This window comes from Medicago truncatula, chromosome 4, assembly GCF_003473485.1.
Source record: "Medicago truncatula cultivar Jemalong A17 chromosome 4, MtrunA17r5.0-ANR, whole genome shotgun sequence".
Classification (NCBI taxonomy): Eukaryota; Viridiplantae; Streptophyta; class Magnoliopsida; order Fabales; family Fabaceae; genus Medicago; species Medicago truncatula.
Window position 1 is genome coordinate 26,121,387 of NC_053045.1, and position 17,791 is coordinate 26,139,177.

General features: G+C 34.9%; 2 protein-coding genes across 3 annotated transcripts; both read right to left on the reverse strand.

Moving 5' to 3' along the window:
- Positions 1-1,679: 1,679 nt before the first annotated feature.
- On the reverse strand, positions 1,680-11,454 carry LOC25492173 (replication factor C subunit 1). Of its 2 annotated transcripts, none has more exons than XM_024782258.2 (22): positions 11,296-11,454; positions 11,068-11,181; positions 9,739-10,311; positions 9,591-9,658; positions 9,355-9,430; positions 9,220-9,281; positions 8,977-9,128; positions 8,682-8,812; positions 8,383-8,571; positions 8,179-8,300; positions 7,890-8,097; positions 6,421-6,474; positions 6,072-6,241; positions 4,990-5,080; positions 4,207-4,388; positions 4,073-4,112; positions 3,344-3,468; positions 2,873-2,945; positions 2,664-2,756; positions 2,331-2,580; positions 2,125-2,178; positions 1,680-2,021 (listed from the first exon to the last, which is right to left on the reverse strand). In XM_024782258.2, exons 1-22 carry the CDS (start codon positions 11,296-11,298, stop codon positions 1,888-1,890), a joined length of 2,964 nt encoding a protein of 987 aa, XP_024638026.1. In that variant the 5' UTR covers positions 11,299-11,454; the 3' UTR covers positions 1,680-1,887. The 2 variants fall into 2 exon arrangements, with proteins under 2 accessions (XP_024638026.1, XP_013455696.1); XM_013600242.3 differs by having other exon boundaries at positions 2,125-2,181.
- A 2,641-nt stretch (positions 11,455-14,095) lies between these two features.
- LOC25492174 (protein STRICTOSIDINE SYNTHASE-LIKE 3) lies at positions 14,096-17,284 on the reverse strand. The gene is made up of 4 exons (XM_013600244.3): positions 16,730-17,284; positions 15,613-15,891; positions 15,094-15,261; positions 14,096-14,687 (listed from the first exon to the last, which is right to left on the reverse strand). The coding sequence occupies exons 1-4, from the start codon at positions 17,056-17,058 to the stop codon at positions 14,288-14,290; spliced, it is 1,176 nt and encodes a 391-aa protein (XP_013455698.1). The 5' UTR covers positions 17,059-17,284; the 3' UTR covers positions 14,096-14,287.
- Positions 17,285-17,791: the final 507 nt, after the last annotated feature.

Genomic DNA, 17,791 nt, shown 5'->3' on the forward strand with positions numbered 1-17,791 from the left:
TGTTCATAAATCATGGCAAAGTACTTGAGTTATATATGTTTCTAAATCACATCCATTTTTCTTATAATCTTCTAGGTGGTAAAAAAAAATGGTATATTAAACATAAAAACGTCAATTTGACTCAAGGGATAATAGTCATTTTGATCTCTGAATATGTAATGAGTAGTCACAATAGTCATTTCAATGTATCAAAATTTCAAAATAGTCCCGAATGTGCATTTTTTGTTCTTCAGAGAATTCATAGTCGTGGAGGTTAGGGTAGACCCCAATGATGTAAAAAAATAAATATCTGGACCAAAAAAGGGAAATTATACAGCAAAGAATGTGACAGAGTCATAGTGGAATTTTTATTATTCTTTGTCCATGCCCAACACTCTGTCCTCACATGGTTTTTAGTAGTTGCTATGAATTTAAATATATACAGTGTTTATATTAAAATTTGGGTGGTGTTTTAAACAAGGGTGCGACATATACAAAAACTGTAATATAGTATCATGAGATTAGATACATCAAATGATAAAGTAAGCTCTTGTGAGGTGCATGACATGAATGGTCACGTAACCTAGCATGTACCTTTTCTATTTCCTTTTTCTTTTACTCAAACTTTCCTATACACATCTAAGATAAAATATTTAAAGTAATTAGATGGCTAAGAAGTGGTTTCTTCAAATTACAATGCATTTGACTACCTTATCAATAATATATTAGGACTTATCTACTAGCAGATGGACTTGTTGGAGAGTTTGAAAAATCTTATGAAACTAATTTCAGCAAACTTTGGATATATAACTTGCAAAAACCAGCTTACAATTTATAGGAAAATATCCCCCAAAAAAAATTATAATATTTTTTCAATACACATTTTATCTTTATGTTAACAACATCACATTTTCTTGTAAGTTATAAAAAAAGTTTATATGATAAACAGATGGCACATGGATGCATGCATTACTTCTGAATTGTCCTATATATCACTTCTCAAGACAAGAAAAATGATAAAAAAAAAATTCGCAGAAATACTCATTTAGACATAACTATGGAGCTTATATAAATATATAAAATTAAGGCGAAATTGCATCCACCTCCCAAGGTTTTCATCGAATCCCCTCCAGTTTTAAACTCAATTTTACCGAGAAGGTCCCCCCCCCCCATCTTTTGTTAACGTTTACCGAGAAGCAATTGGGGTTTTGGAAAGAAGCAGGCAGGGTGAGAGTGATAAAGATTGATGGCAGAAAAGCCTCAAATCAAATTTGTATCCATAGTAGAGTTTAACATTGGAAACTTGGCATATCGATGAGTTAAAATATACTGAATTCATTAAAAATGGAAGTTGAGGGAATAAGGTTGTGAATCGGCACCGAGTGGCTTCTTCGCTCTTCTCTGCAAATCAATTTGGGAGTTTCTTGCTTCTTCAAAAAAAAAAAAAAAAATTGGGAGTTTCTTACTAACATCAACAACTAACTCTTATACCACCCAGTGAAATCGACTCCATAGATCAAACTACATAGCTTTTACCTCAACTGTTTGTAATGTCATATTTCTAATCTTATATCTTCTAATATTTCTATTCATCTGGTGCAACATTTTCATCAGTGAATCTGTTCTTTTGTGCTTTTTACCACCTACCACCAAATCATATACAACATTTCCGATCTTATAATTGTACCACAAAACTTTTCTTTTAGTTTGAGGTGATTTTATATCACAAGGCATCATTTGCATTTAAGAAAAACGATCACAATACATAGGTTCACAAAATCCTCCTAAAAACTTTCTAAAAAACAATTCAAAAATTTAGAAAGACCTAACATCAATTACATGAATAGTAGGGTTCACATACAATTCGTCCAAGTAATGACCCCAGAAATAGGCACGTTTAATATTACTTCACCTTTTTCTTTTTGCAGGAGTCTTTGACGTTTGAGCACCCTTCTGCGCAGATGCAGAAGCACCTTTACCTCTACCACCAGATACCTTCTTGGAGCTTCCCGATCCCTTCAATTCCAATTGTACTTGCACGCCTGCATAAACAAATATAGATCATAATCAGCTACACTCTTCTATTTAAAGGATAAAATCGCCCAAAATTCAAATCAATAAACATGCCAATAGCACATGTCTTACCCTTTGAATTCAAACTTTGAAGTTCTGACTTCAGCTTCTCGCCAGTTGCGGCACCTTCTATTGCATCATGCATCATAGAATAATGTATAAGCAATCAATTAATGAGAGTAATAAAATGCTAGAGAATTCCAGTCATTGGAGTCCAATGATTGTGGATCTATTGTAATATATGAAGAATAATAGAAGAAAAAAAAAATATTACTAACCTGACTCATCTACATCAGAGGTGTTCTCTTCTTCACTCTCATCCAAAGTGTTGCCACCATCACCCTGTTCCACTCCTTCATCAGCTGGTTCTAAAATAGCAGCAATCCGCTTCTTGGGTGCCTTTTTTATTCCAGGAAGAGTAATTAGATCCGCAGCTCTAACAGTCCGAGTTTTGCTTAGCTCTTTGTATGCTTTTGTCAAGGCTGACTTAACGGCAGGCTGTATGCCATCTAGCGGATTAGGACGACCCTGATGAATAGAATATCAAAAAATTAACCTGAGGTTGAGATCACTCTGAGGTAAAGAGAGAGTGGTAAATATAGTTAAGGAACCTTGAATTTCGATAACTCTACTATAGTGTCAAAATCTTCCTGACTGATTGAATACGTGTTCATAAATTCCACAACTTTCTCAACAGCTTCAGCCTGATAATTTCCAGAAACCCATGCGTGAATCAACTAAAATTCGACAGTTCGGCTTAAAACATTTCATGTCTAAAACAAAAAATTTCCTTCAAAAAAAAAAAAATTGTACTACCAACCTTAGGCAAAACTCGGAGGGGTTCTGTCAAGTTCTTAAGAAGAGTAGTAAGGTATTCCAGGCGAATAGTATCCCTGCAATATGTTGTGAAAGCACAATGAATCTACAAGACAATGTTGTAATGAAAACCTTTGCCTTTTAAAAAGTCTATTGGACATAATAACTTCCATACCCTAACAGACATGCATGCATAGACCACGACCAAATTACAACCCAGATTCTTAGAGGTACATAGTTCCTAACATTGACTTGTACGTTAACACAACTAAAAATCAGCTTCTTGACAGCTGATCAAATTCACAGGGTTTAAGCTACACCTGGTTTCCATCCAAAACCTTACCAAAATAATCAAAGGCTTACAATTAATTTGCAAGTACTGACAGAAGAATCAGCAAGTCACCGGATGAAATTAGACTCTCTGAGCCAGATGCATGAGAAAGCATGATAAAGTAAATGTTGCACTCATATTTACCTTCCCGAACTAGATTCGCGAGATGCAAGAATGTGAACATGCAGGTCATCCATAAGCCTCATGTTTTTGCCCATTGTCGAGTTCTTCCCCAGCCACCCACCAAATCGGTTGAAATTCCGTTCTCCCTGCAGAAATAATACCAGTTATGATGCAAAGCTAAAGCCTAAAATCAATATCAGGTGAGTTCAATGGGGGGAAAAAACAGTAGAAACAAATACCCCACGAAAGCCAGTTACATATGACTATTGTTCAAGATATGAAACCATTCGTTAGACTCTGGATAAATCTTTAGTTATAAAGATCCATTAATCCTATTATATCTCTAACCAGGTATTTGGACTGGGGATTGCAACCAAACTAAAAGTCAAATGTCTCGCCTAGATAGATTATCGCTAAGATTTTGTTTGCCTATTTTCTTGATTTGTTTCCTTATTTAATTAGGATTAAAAGTCATGTATTAGTATGTCATATGTCTTCTATAACAACACAAAGTAGATCAATCATATTACTACCAATAAAATTTTATTATTTTGGGTATTACTTTTTCCAGCCTCCATATCAAACAAGATTAACCCTATAAATTCAACACATAATACATTCAATTCAAGGACTGTGTTAATGTAACATTTTCTGAAACCCTGAGCCCGAAAAATAAAATAAAATAAAAAAAGGGGGTCAGGGAAGAGATGATATATTGCAATGATACGCACGGAACATTCCATATTTTACCTGTTCAAGTATTTCCCTACTCCCATGTAGCAATGAAGCACTGAAACAATGATAAAAAGAAAAGATGAACAGGATGGAGAAAGATTCAATAAGGAAATTTCGCTATTTTCCAGAGCAGTGACAAGGCTACGTACGGAAGTATACATGATGCAACAGAACTAGTTTGAGAGAGCTGCCACTGTCGATATCTGCGAATCTGTACGCTCACTATATCTCCAGTAGCAATAGACTCGGCAGCACGGGCAATCAGATTCATGCGCTTTAGACCATTGTCATCCTTACCGGCCGAGCTTGGTCTATAATTAATATAATTTTCCTGCCATATAGTGTCAAAAAGAAAAAAACATGAGGAATATTTGAACAACAAGTACACAACATTAAGGCAATCAGGGCTATCCGGCAATAAAGTAAATTACTACTGAATATGAAATCAGCAAAAACTATTTTTAACTAATATATTATTCCATGTAAATGAAAATTCTTCACCACTTCCAACCCTGAGATATGATTGCATTAGCAGCAAACACACGGGCCCAGATAAATCTATAACCTTCCCTTGAAGAAAGTTCATGAATAAGAAGATTATGAAAGGACCAATTAATATGGCAGGCTTTAAATGTTTTTTGAAAATGGCCAATTCCAACATATACTATTTGGCAAGTTAAATGGTGTTGATGTCATTTTAATTTAAATAAAATTTAAGTTCAATCAGCCATTGATTTTTATTAACTAGATATATTGATATGACTTGATTATAAGATGAGAAGCCAAATTGGTCTATCAAAGTTGAACAAGGTTAATGCAAGAGGTGGTATAAAACACTAGACCACTAAGTGAAAATTTCATCATATAATTGGCCTGCTAAGATGAGTCCGAAACAAAACAAGGCAGAAAAAATTGGAAATGAATTAACGAACCTGGATAAGTAGAGGAACAAGATCAGGGTCACTCATGCTAAGATTAATCCTCTCATCCATTTTCATCTTTCCAGCATTAAAACCAAAAAGCCTACAAGACAAAAAAAAAAAAAAAAAGGTGTCATGCAATTTAATTTAGTCACAGTCTTCTGGACAGTTAATGCTTCAGATTTCAAAGGACGAAATTATTGTCATGCAGAGCCCACCTTGAATCACTGACGAAATGAGTCAAACGACAACAAATTAACAGATCTACAACTTATCATAAACCTTATAAATGTCACCACATTCACACTTGTCATTGAGCAAATTAAATAGAGATTACAGATTAACCATTGAAATGAAAGTCAGGATCCTCATAATCATTCCAAGGTGGCATCACACGGAGTGACAACTTGTTATTTATTGGCACAAAAGATAGCAAAACCAAAAAGAATACTCCTCTGGAATGAAATAGAAGCAAAAAGGTAGTTGAAAAGTTGATGTATGTGGACTTAATTTTAAACCACATAATCAACTTATCAACTACCATTTTGGCTTATATTTCATTTTGTAGTAGTATTTTACAAGGATTTTATATATAGAATAAAACCCTACTTTGCTACCAGAAGGCCACAACAGTTGATCCCTTACAGTCAAACATATATTTTTCCTTACCCTATCAGATTATATTATGCATGAATTTGAAAATCCAGACAGCCTCCGATTGAGGCTATGTACAAAAGTTATCCCAAAATCTAGCTATAATTAGATGATATTTGCACCAAAACTAATTATGTAAGAATAAAAATTTATTGTAAAAGCCTTTAATATAAGCACAATCAAACTGCAATGTCATGAATGAAAGCACGGAATATCAGAGCAATCTGATCACATGATTTGACAGACCACTGAAGGTCTTGGACTAATAAAAAAGGTTAATAAAATGTAGCAGATTTAATGGAGAAGAAAAATAGAAAGTCAACACAACCACAAATATTGAGAACAAAGATACACCAATGCAAGCCAAAAGGAAATTAGAATCAAGAGTGTGACAATAAAGCATGTTTAAGTGCAGTACTTAGATGATATGAATATCATACTTATCAACAGCTGTGAATGGTGAAATGTCTTCATCTTTCGCATTGGTAAGTAACCGCTGCCTAATATCATCGTAGTTGATAACTGACATGGAGAGGCCCATATATTGTAACTGGTTTAGTGCCATGCGCATATCCCCATTAACTCTTTCTGCTAATTCCTCAAGAGCAATCTAAAACAAACATGATGAATGATTTAAGAAAATACATTAGTCATTTGTCAATATGAATTTACAAAAAATTGTGAGACGGATATCAATGATTCCAAGAAAATGTGTACCCTCATAGCCCACAAAATCAAGTAGAGTAAAGCTCTCCAAGATATAAGATAGACTATGTTGGCAGAAATTACCTCATTAACTTGAAGCCCTTCAGCCTTAGCAACCTCCATAAACTTCTTTGCCATCTGGCATAAATAAAAATTTCAGTTTTAAGCTGACACACCTCGGCATGCTTGTTTTAACATATTAAGCATATTTTCAGACTTAAAAACTAAAGCTACAAGCTGTAAGATAACTCGCGTTCTAGAGTAAGCAGGTCTGATACAAAAACTTAGACAACTAGACCCTCATATATGATACACCATATGCCATTAGCAATGAAATTCACTTTCATGAGGATAGAACAATATTTTTTTATTCAGATATACCCCCATCTTTCAATATTAGGGGGGCAGAGGGAAAACAGTGGGATAACATGCTACACATCACTGTCAAAAAGGTAAGAACAAACAATTTTTGCATCCATCTCAAAACTGTTGAATGATTTTAAAGTTGACGCAAACGTTAAGACACTGAACAGAGTTGCACTTGGATGAGGTTCTTTCACCCAAAACTGTTGAATGACTTTAAAGTTGAGGCGAAAGTTATAACCTTGAATAGAGTTACACTTGGATGAGGTCATTTCATTTGCTATCCAATTATCATTTATTCATCACTGCATTTACTATTCATATTTTTGCTGAGTATAAGAATTCCCCTCATTTAATTTCACTTTGCAAAGGTTAACCTCCCTTTTTTCTTTTTTCTTCTGAATCTTCCCTTTTTTCATTATCTTCTTTATCAAACTAGATAAACGTGAATTTTCTTAAAATGAGACTGGCCCTAGATATTTCACCAAGGAGGTAGTTTAAAATATGGAGATGAGAGAATAAGTATACTTTCTCTATTATATAAGATTTACGAATTTTAACCAGATTCACTCAAGGGTAACAAGATAGCCAAACTAAGTCGTCATAGATGAAAACTCAGATCATTGAAAACTAATCCAAATATTAGAGATTCAAGAAAGTCACACATTAAATTTGGCCAAAGTGGAACATCAATATCGCAAGAAAGACAGACATGTAAGTTAATGTTGAAGTTTATGACATTCAAGAACTGAGCAAACTCAATTAATAGAAATAAAACAAGTAAATCATGTTCTTGTTAAATAGTCAAGTAACATAATGTGGTCATGAAAGAGAGAGTAATTATCAAACAAAAGGACATATTAGAAATCAAATATTAGCCTTGATAAAAATGGTATATTTATCTCCCATAAGTATTGAGCAATAATAACACTCATTTGTTCAAGTAAATGGCAAAGTCAACTCTATTATGGTGAATATAGACAACCATTAAACAATTGGCGGGGCCACCCCTAATATTTGTACAAACAAGGGATTGCTATTCTTTTCACATGTTAAATAAATAGAACTTGAACAAAACGACTTGATGAAAAGAGAGAAACAAAAGGACATAATCTAAATGAATGATGATTTTAAATTTTATATAAAAGAGAAGCAATAGCATCTAGCAGTGAGCAGTATGCAAGAAAGACCTGTTGCTTTGTAGGCTTCCGGTAACTAAGAAGCAAACAGTAGTTCATTAGGCTCTTCAGTTTCTGACTGTAACGGTCATTACAAATGCAGATAATAGGAATTTTTGATATCTTGATGCTAGCAATAAGATCAGCAACACCACCCCTATCACCAGCTGACATCCCATCAACCTCATCCATAATGAGCACAGTTTTGGACTGTTTTGACCTGAAATTTACAATTAGAGAGACTCAACAATGTGTAAGTTATTGACTTCCAGATTACTTATTACGATAATGAGTGACCAACCTATCCATATTACGACCAAGGGCCTCGTTGGTCACAAGTTCCTTGATAGAATTTGCATTGCTTCCACTAATTCCTTTTTCAATTTTGCTGTCAGCTTTTCCACGGCTATCACTAGCATTTACCTTCAACACAAACATGGACATGCGAGGAAAATCAGGTGATGAAATACCGTTGGCACATAAATTTCATACGAAATGTCCCCACCTCTATGGCTTGGAAACCAAGCTCCTGACACACCAGCTTTGCTGAAGTTGTTTTGCCTATACCAGGGGTTCCACTTAACAAGACAGCCTTTTTAGAAGCAGGGTCATTCTGCTTTTTTCCTTTTTTATTACCACCAGTGTTAGAAAATTGCTCGTGCCAACCTTTCAACCAAGTTCGAAGCTGTGCAACCTATTTACACATTTCAGAAAAGGGAAAAAGATGATCCATATCCAAGTATACATATGATAAAAAGTAACCACTGAAATATGGTAATGACTAATGAGGACAAGTTATTATACCAATGACTGATTCCCTATGATATCTTTGGGATTTTTAGGTCGATGTTTCTCTGTCCACATCAAATTAGACTGAGCAGTAGCAGCTTTCTTAGGCTTGGCTTGGTTGGAAGGTGAGTATGAAGGCAAAGAGGCTGCATTTGTGATAAAGGAATGCAACTCAGAACATAAATAAATAAACAGCTTTTGATTGAACAGCTTTACTCTAAGAGCTGCTGCTAACTCTTCAATAATAATAAGGGCAATCAAAAGGACAACACAAGTAATGTAAAACTACAAAATGTTTTATAGGGTTTACCCTTTGTTTCTGCTTTCGGGAGAACTTTTGATGGAGATGGCACTGGAACAGCCTTAGTCACAGATTTCTTGCATTCCTCTTGCTTAGGAGCTTTTGCAGGTTTAGATGCCCGAATCATGTCGAACAATCCATCTTCTGTGAGGAATGAAGTTCTATATGAAGAGAAACATAAGTGTTAGCAAAATATGAAAACTTTTTAAACTACCTAGTAATATTTAAAAGTATAAATATAAGAGTGCCAACCCTAGCTCTTTAGCTTTTTCAGACTTTCTTCCCCCAATATCATCGTCACATAACAAATAGTTCTGCAAACAAAAATGTTAATCACATACTGATTAAGTAAATTTAATTGCAATTGAATAAAAAGCATTTTATTACTGTTTTCTTGCTGACTGATCCGGTGACACGGCCACCATGGCGTTTGATCAAATCTTCCGCTTCTTCTCGTTCCAAACTGTAAAACATAAAAACTGAAGAGAGTGAAAATGACATGAAATAATTAATAACCTAAACACTGAATATGGAAAGAGAGCCTAGACATCAACAAATAAGGTAAACAACTCATTAGTGAACTAACTTCCGCTTGGTGCAAGTCTAGAGATTTATATGAATACCTGTCCAGTGTTCCACTGATTACAAACGTTAAACCAGCTAAACAGTTAGGAGCACCTTCAGGGACTTCCTGGAACAAGAAAGAATTTTCAGATAATCATCAAAGAAAAAATTTCAATTGAAAGATCCAGATATTTGATAAATTTGAACCTTTTCTCCCTTGTGTGGAGGATCTTTTCTTTCACCGAAATTCATGAATCCACCCCTACCACCACCCCCTCGGCCCCTTCCACCAGATGGTTGTGCTGAGGCTCCTCTTCCACCCCGACCCCTTCCACCAGATTTGGCAGCAGAAGCAACATCTTTCTCGTCATCTTCGTCATTTTCTTCCATAGCTACAGATTTCTGGGCAGTTCCCCTTACACCCCCTCGGCCCCTTCCACCAGATGCTGGTGTTGATGCTCCTCTTCCACCACGACCCCTTCCACCAGATTTAATAGGAGTCACAGCATCTTTAACATCCTCTTCATCACTTTCGTCCAAATCTACAGATTTCTGGGGGATTCCCCTACCTGATCCACTCTTCAATTTTTTAGTAGGAGTGGAACCAGCTACCTTCTTTTGATTAGTGGGAAGAACAGAGTCATCTCCATCATCTTCATTAGTCTTTCTTTTAGCTGGTAGCACTTGTGTTTCTACCTCATCTTTCGCCTTTGACTTATCTGTATTAAAATATTTGCTAGTTTTCTTTCTGCCTGAACTTGCTTGACCTTCAGCAGGTACCTGCAAAAGGACATTGTTTTTCCTTACCATTCGCAATTTTTCATATAAAAAAACCAACTAGTCCTAAAACCCTATGAAGAGACAATTAGTTCGTTGAATAATGAATCTCCTGATGAAACCCATTAAGCGCGGGTGATCATTTACGAAGAACCATTAAGGGTGGGTAATCTCCTGATGGAACCCATTAAGCGCGGGTGATCATTTACGAAGAACCACACTTTCACTCCTTGATTTAACTAACATGTGACACCCGGTCCAGACCGATGTAGACACACGTGTTATTACTGATACTAGTTATTGCTATTTGTTACAACCGGCAAGAAACATACAAACGCGTTAAAACCTCCTCTCTCACGCGCGCATATTATTTTTAAGTAAACAAATTATGGTTACTTCCGTCTTTAACGGGAAATCATATCTGGGTAACTGTTAAAATGAGCCAATTAAAAGCATTCATAATACAATCATCATTTTCCTAATAAAAATGGGCAACCAAAAAAAAAAAAAAAAAAAATCTAATTATTTTACTTGTACATGCAAAACAACATTTTGGTTCAGTGGGCAATGCAAACATTTCAAAAAAAAAAGCTTTGGCATTCTTCAAATTTCATAGCTTTTTCATTCATGCATCATACAATTGAATCAACGAATTCTGAAGCAAAATCATTATCTTAACTTCACAGAAAAAAAAAAATATAAAGAAAATGAATTACTAAAATCTAAGTATATGGAACGAAAAATTGTAATAGGACTAACCGTTTTTGCCGGGTCGGGTTTAGCCGGAGGAGGCTTGGGTTTGTTGGAGGAGTTACCGGCGGCGGCATTGTTGGGCTTATCGTGTGTTTTCATGAACCATTTTCTTATATCACTCTGAAATTCGAAAATTGAAAGATTAATAAGAAAAGAAATATTAGATAAAGAAATTGAAAGAGAAATCGATTGAAGTTGAAAAAGAAAGAGGAAGAAAGAAGAACCCTAAGATACCATTTGTGCGTCGAGGCGGGAGAACGAAAAGAAACTTTCTTCGAGCTGTGACTGTGATGTTAGTGTGTGTTGAAACTTCACTCTTGCCCTCTAATATTATTTTTTAATTAATTTTAATTAATAATAAATACATAAAATTTGGGCTTGTTGAGGAAGGATTCTCAAACTACTAGCTTTCATGAAAGTCATCTTATTTTTATTTCTTCTTATTCTTTCTTTTTATTTATATTTTTCAAGAGTATAAATGAAGTTCGTATTCACCAATTTCATTGATGATTAGTTTTTGTTTGGGACTATAAGACTTGTTTGGAGTGACTTATTTTCAGCATATGTGAGTTCGTCTATAAATATAAGGTTACCTCGAAGGCCCCTGCAAACACATCATCATTAACTAAGGCATCATGGCGATTCCAGGTCAAACGGTCTCGATGACGCAAAAGGAGGGTCATTCACCTCAAGAATCCAAAACTACCGCATCTATCATCAAACTGGAGAAGCCATTTATGTTTGACTCTAACAGTCAATCCACATAAGCACATCGAGAATATTGAAGCTTTAATTGATTACGTGAACGTTTGAGGTGTTGTGAAATGCAAGTTGTTCACCACCACTTCGAGGAAGGGTGCGATGATGTGGTATATGGTTTACATCAATAATTTATTAACTCGTGGAAGGAGCTATGTTGATGGCTCGTCGCTCATTTCCTAACCTTACGACAACAACCGAAGACCATCATAACTTTAGAGGCTATTTTTCAAGGAAAGAATGAGCCAAGTCATAACAACATTTAAATGTTCAGCAAGGAAATTTTACATGTTTAGGGAGCTGACAAGAAGATAAAATTGGAGAGGGAGAGGGAGTGAGGGAGGGAGGGAGGGAGAGAGAGAGAGAGAGAGATCTTCACCGGAGAACTGACTTCACCCTACCAGACAATTTCATAGATGTGACGTCACAAACTGTCCAAACTTTGCTTACAATACAATCCAAATTCTCAAATGTTTCATATTATACAATTTGAGTGCATGCCCAATACTGGTTCAGATTTTATAAGTCAAAATATGAACAAGCTGTGTTAAACTTGTGCTTTGGAGGTTTTCGGCACGTTTCAGATTATATAATCTGAATCGTGTTCAGAACACAGAAAATAGAAAAATCTATCATTAAATCAAATTCTACAAAAATTACAACATAAATTAAACACAAACAAGATCATGTATCAGCCAAACTAAATTCTTTATTTGGTTTATCCTTGCAAGTCTTGATTTCTCTGTAGGTTGTTCTGGGCCGAATCAAACTTTCCTGAATATCATGAGAGTATATGACAAGTGAAGCATCTAATCGGATCGCCCTTTTGAACAATGCAAACCAAATATGGAGAACATGGTTGTCACGTCATCGTTCTGAAGCTTCGTCTAGGTGAACTAGACACTTCCATCTGAGTTAATTGACGTATGGTGGTACTCAACATTGTCCATCCCTCTTGTGTATATCTGGTTGAGACGTTAATTAATTTGGTCAAACTAATCCTTCAAACCAAACAATGTGACATTAACATGGACCTTAAATAGATTACGTCCCCGACCCCGCGTTGTAGTAAACTGCAACTAGCTTAATCTTCATATCTATTTAGTAAGTGTTCATGGTTTCGTGTTGTGGTTTGCAAATGAACAAAACACGCCAATTTATAAAAGGTTGTGTACCACAGAAACAATTGGTGCAATGTGGACCACATAAAAATCTCTATATTTGGCATGCTCTGATTATATAATCTCAAATTCGTCAAATCTTCCAAAACACAAGTTTTAACAAAGTATAAAAAGGTTTAAAATTATATAATATGAACCCTCACTACGCACGAGTTCGGACTACATAATTTGAAACATTTCAAAATTTAGACGTTGGCTTGGTTAGCAAGGGTTGGAAGGTCAAATGATTCTGAAAGATCAAATGATATATTCAGTTGGATTAACCTCAGATACAGTTCAACTTTATCTATAAGTAAATTTTCTTTCTTCCATATTCTTCATTCTAAAACTCATCTTATCTTCCTTCTTTCATTTTATTTCTTACTTTTCTTTTGGGACGGTTATGATGTCATGATATTACTGTTGGTCTTTTGTACATAGGGTCAAGAGATACCGTATCATCGTGTGGGGTTAGTATGAATGGTCAAAGGGGGATTGTCCCATATCAACTTTTATTTTAGATCGGTTTAGATTTGACATTATTCATATTAGTTTCCACCTTCTCCTACTCCATCATCTTGTGTTCCCAAATTCTTCGCAGGGTGCGTGAGAGGGATGACAAACCTTCTCCTTCCATCTTCTTGCACTTAAAATTTAGCTTTAGTTATCAAATATTAATGTAAACGTATTAAGAAATCTTGTTCAATTAATAAAATCTGATGAATTGTTAAATTTTGTTGCCAATTTTTTTTTTAAGGGTCAATCATAAATTATGTCATTTTAATAAATTGAGTTGAACCTGAGCAAAATTGAATTAATACAGTTCGGATTTTATAATCCGAAAAACATCAAATACACATCAAATTATAGAATCCAATTGGGGTAAAATGATCAAATCGGAGGTTGCACGAGAAGGACATAGGCTGGAAAAATATTATATCAAAGTGTCTGTCACGAGGGATGGTTTCAGTTGTTGCAGCATTTGGGTTGTGATACTGATAGTAAACATTGGTATTCCATTTCACAAGGCTCGAATACTTGAGTTTTTACAATTGGAGGAAAAGGAACCTCTTTTCAATGGAATTCTTTGTTTTAGAAATCAATTTATACATAAATTTTCGGTGAACATCATAACACATTCTTATTATATTTAATCTTAATTTTTGTTGATTTCAACCAAAATAAGGCAATATGGAATGAACGGTCATCAGAAGATTTCTATGCCACTGATTAGGTACATTACTGACAAGGCTAAATAACAAATAAACTTGTCATAGAGCTGAAGATCAAAGGTAGAAAAGAAGTTATTATAGTTTATAAACTGCAATAAAAGGCATAAGAACACTTCCAATCCAAAGTTGACCATCTTTCTCCTCTACTTCACTCACTGCTCTAACAACTTTTCCCTCACTATCCTCCAATATCTGCAGCAATTTACCTTCAGGACTATACTTCACAATCACACCATGTAACTTACCTCCGATTTGAAACAGATATTGATTCTTTGTTGGTATTGGAAGCTTAAGTATAGATTTCCTTATCTTTGGATATAAACCAGTATAGTATGCAAACATAGATCTTCTACAGTGAAGTGCCACCCAAAAATCACCATCTTCATTCACCCTCACATTGTCGGGAGCTCCAGGTAGGATAGCTAAGATCTCCGATGTCCCATCCTTTTCTCCTTTTAACCAATATTTACGTAATCTACACAATAAGAAATTATTGAAATGAAAAGGTATCAATTATTAAAGTGACACTTCAGGGCTATGGTCAAACTCTAACCACTAAACTGATTATGACACCTCGTGGACAATATAATATATGACTTGAAAACATTAAGCTTAGTTTATAGGTTAACACGCTCTTTTAGTTTTTTAATTCTTTCATCGAAATAAATCACTTTAAAAGAAAATAGCATGTTAATCCTGCTATAGCAGATAAAATTTTCAAACAGGTAGCTCGATTAGTGAGCTTAGAACACCGAAATAGTACTAACTAAGAGGTCCAAGTTTCAAACCTAAGAAACTAGCAAAACGCACTAATTTAATAACACTCTAACATTTGCTCATAAAAAAAAAGATGGCTAGCTAAAGAGGTAAGGTTTACAGACCTGCCGATAGACCCTTCACAAAAAACAAAGAAGGAACAATCTTTGCTTAAGGAAATGCCATTTGGGAATTGAACATTCCTCACTAGAACAGTGGTTTCCTTTGTTGCAGGGTTGTATTTCAAAACCTTTCCACTATCATCCCCGGAAAATACCAGCTGCATGAAATTCCTGTACAGAAATTATGTCAGAAACCAGACGATGAAATGAAAAACTTCAAGGTACATGCAATGCGAATAAAAAGCTTGACTTATGCAAAGAAAGTACGTATAGGAGTCAAAACTCAATAATCATCCCAGTTAAACCATTGTCCTTAATAACACATTTTGCACATCAAAATTACTTCCACGAAACTTATATATGCAGGTAAGTGCCCTCTTAAGATCATGATTATTCCCTTCATGCAGTTCTCACATGTTTCCAAGGAACTTCAAATTTATTTGAATACTTTTTACACACAAAATGATGGAAATTTAAAAAATAATTAATTCAGCATCTGAAAGTTTAACAACAGAACCATACCTCCTCTGATAAATAGAACTGCTTTCCGTAAAATAAACATTTCCTTCCGAATCAACATCGACATCGTTAGTGAATCTTAGAGGCACCCCTTCAGCCTCAGTTGCAAGAGATGTTGCTAAACCTCCCTCGGGCCCCACCTTCAACAGCCCAAGATATGCATCTGCAATGTACAATTCACCTGTTTTCTTGTCGAATCTGAGTCCCAAAGGCCTTCCACATATGTGCTCAGTCTTCACATAACTAAATGGTGTCGCATTTGCTATGGGATTACATAGTGACCTGTTTTTGAAATAGAAATATAGAAGAAAGTTCATTACCATTTAATCAAAGGCTATTGCAAAAGACTTTTGCTAAAGCTTAAAAATAAGCTAAAACATGTTTTTTTTCCCTTTATCTTTTACTTAAAATTAATTTGTCATTTATTTTTAAAAGATTCATTTTGGTTATTTATCTTAGCAATGCTGAACAAACACATCCATCTACTACCTACATTAAATTGTCCTAACTGTGAGTTGAGCTAGCCGTGAACTATCCAACTTAGCCTGTGACATGTCAAAATATCCATCAAATACCACTTACGTGGTTATTCTCTTCTCGAAAATCCCTAATTTCAGTAGGATTCATGATTTTCAAAGTTTGGACTTTGGACATGGGCTCGTGACATGCCACTGTAGGTTCTCTTCAATGGACATTCTAACTAAGGATTTATCAATATTCTAAACTGGATTTCCCTCAATGCAACTAATCTAAATTAGCATATCTCATTACTTCTAACTTCTAAATAGACACGTCAAATAACATATAGACCATGGGCCTATTTAGATTAACTCATTTGAGCTTATATACTATTATACTAGCATTAGCACACTTTTGAGAGAACTTATATGAAAACAACTCATGACATGTTTAGAGACTGTTTTCAGCTTATCTTCATAAGCTCTCTAGGATAGGTCTACGAAAACTGCTTACAGGTTTTATGAAAATAGTTTGACTTTATTTCATCTCTCGTTATCGAACTAACTTATACAAAAGCTATGTTTGGCAAGGCCAATTCTCGAGCTTATAGTGGATAGCTTATAGCTTATAGTCCTAAGAAGGGAATTGTGATGTAACTTACCTGTTGGGCGAAGTGTAAGCAAAGTCAACCCAAGAAAGTCCATTCCAGAACAAAATTCTACCATCAGCAACACCAGTATAAGGACCACGACCAAGAGGGTCAAACACAATGCTCTCAGGTCCTTGTACTTGGTTCAAAAACCTTATCTCTGATTTTTGCAACAAATTATGTTCGTCTTTGTCTTTAGGAACCTCAGACCAATCAGGCATGTCAACCTTTTTGGCCTCAAATTCTGGGAAATTTGCTATGGTACTGTGCTTGAATGGGTCTAGACCACAGTATAGAGCAAACAAGAGAAAGATAATGGCAATGGATTGAGTAAGAGTCATGATGTTATTGAATGGTTGAAATGTGAATGTTATGGTACTAAGATGAAAATAGAATATGAGTGTAATTGGGTAGTGATGAATGAATAACGTGTTTGTTAGGTTTCAATTGAATAGTGGGTAGGTGAGGTAGCAAGCAACGTGTGTGGAAATTGAAATCTTTGTTTCCCAATGTCTCTGTTTCAAGTTTCACCATACGTTGAATTTACCGGTTTGGAAGACAACATGGATCCCAAAATTTGGTAATTTTCCATCAACAACTTCATTATAGTATAGGAGGAGTGTCAAAAAAAAAAAACTTTATTATAGATTGTTACATAATAAACAATTTATAATAAAAATTAAGTCGAATATATTTCAAAGTCGTTTAAGTTTGACGTTTTTATCGGATTAATTTTAAGTTTTTTAAGTTTGAGATTAGTTATTTAAGTCACACAACGCTTGCAATGTTACTAACGAGGCTTATGTAGTTGTCAAACGCTGACGTGGCAAGGTTAAATCGCTAAAAAGATTTTTTTTTTTTTTGAGTTTGTTATGATCTTCTTCCTCTTTATATACATCACCATTCATCATTTTCTCCCCCTTTTAAAACTCAAACCCAAAAAATCCAAGAGAAAAATACTGGGAATCGAAGTTTCATTCACCTCTTTTTCAACTCAATTTTAGTTTCAATTTGTTGTCTTAATGTGTTTTTCTGCTTCCAATTTTTCATCTTTATAGTTAAATTAGTATGATT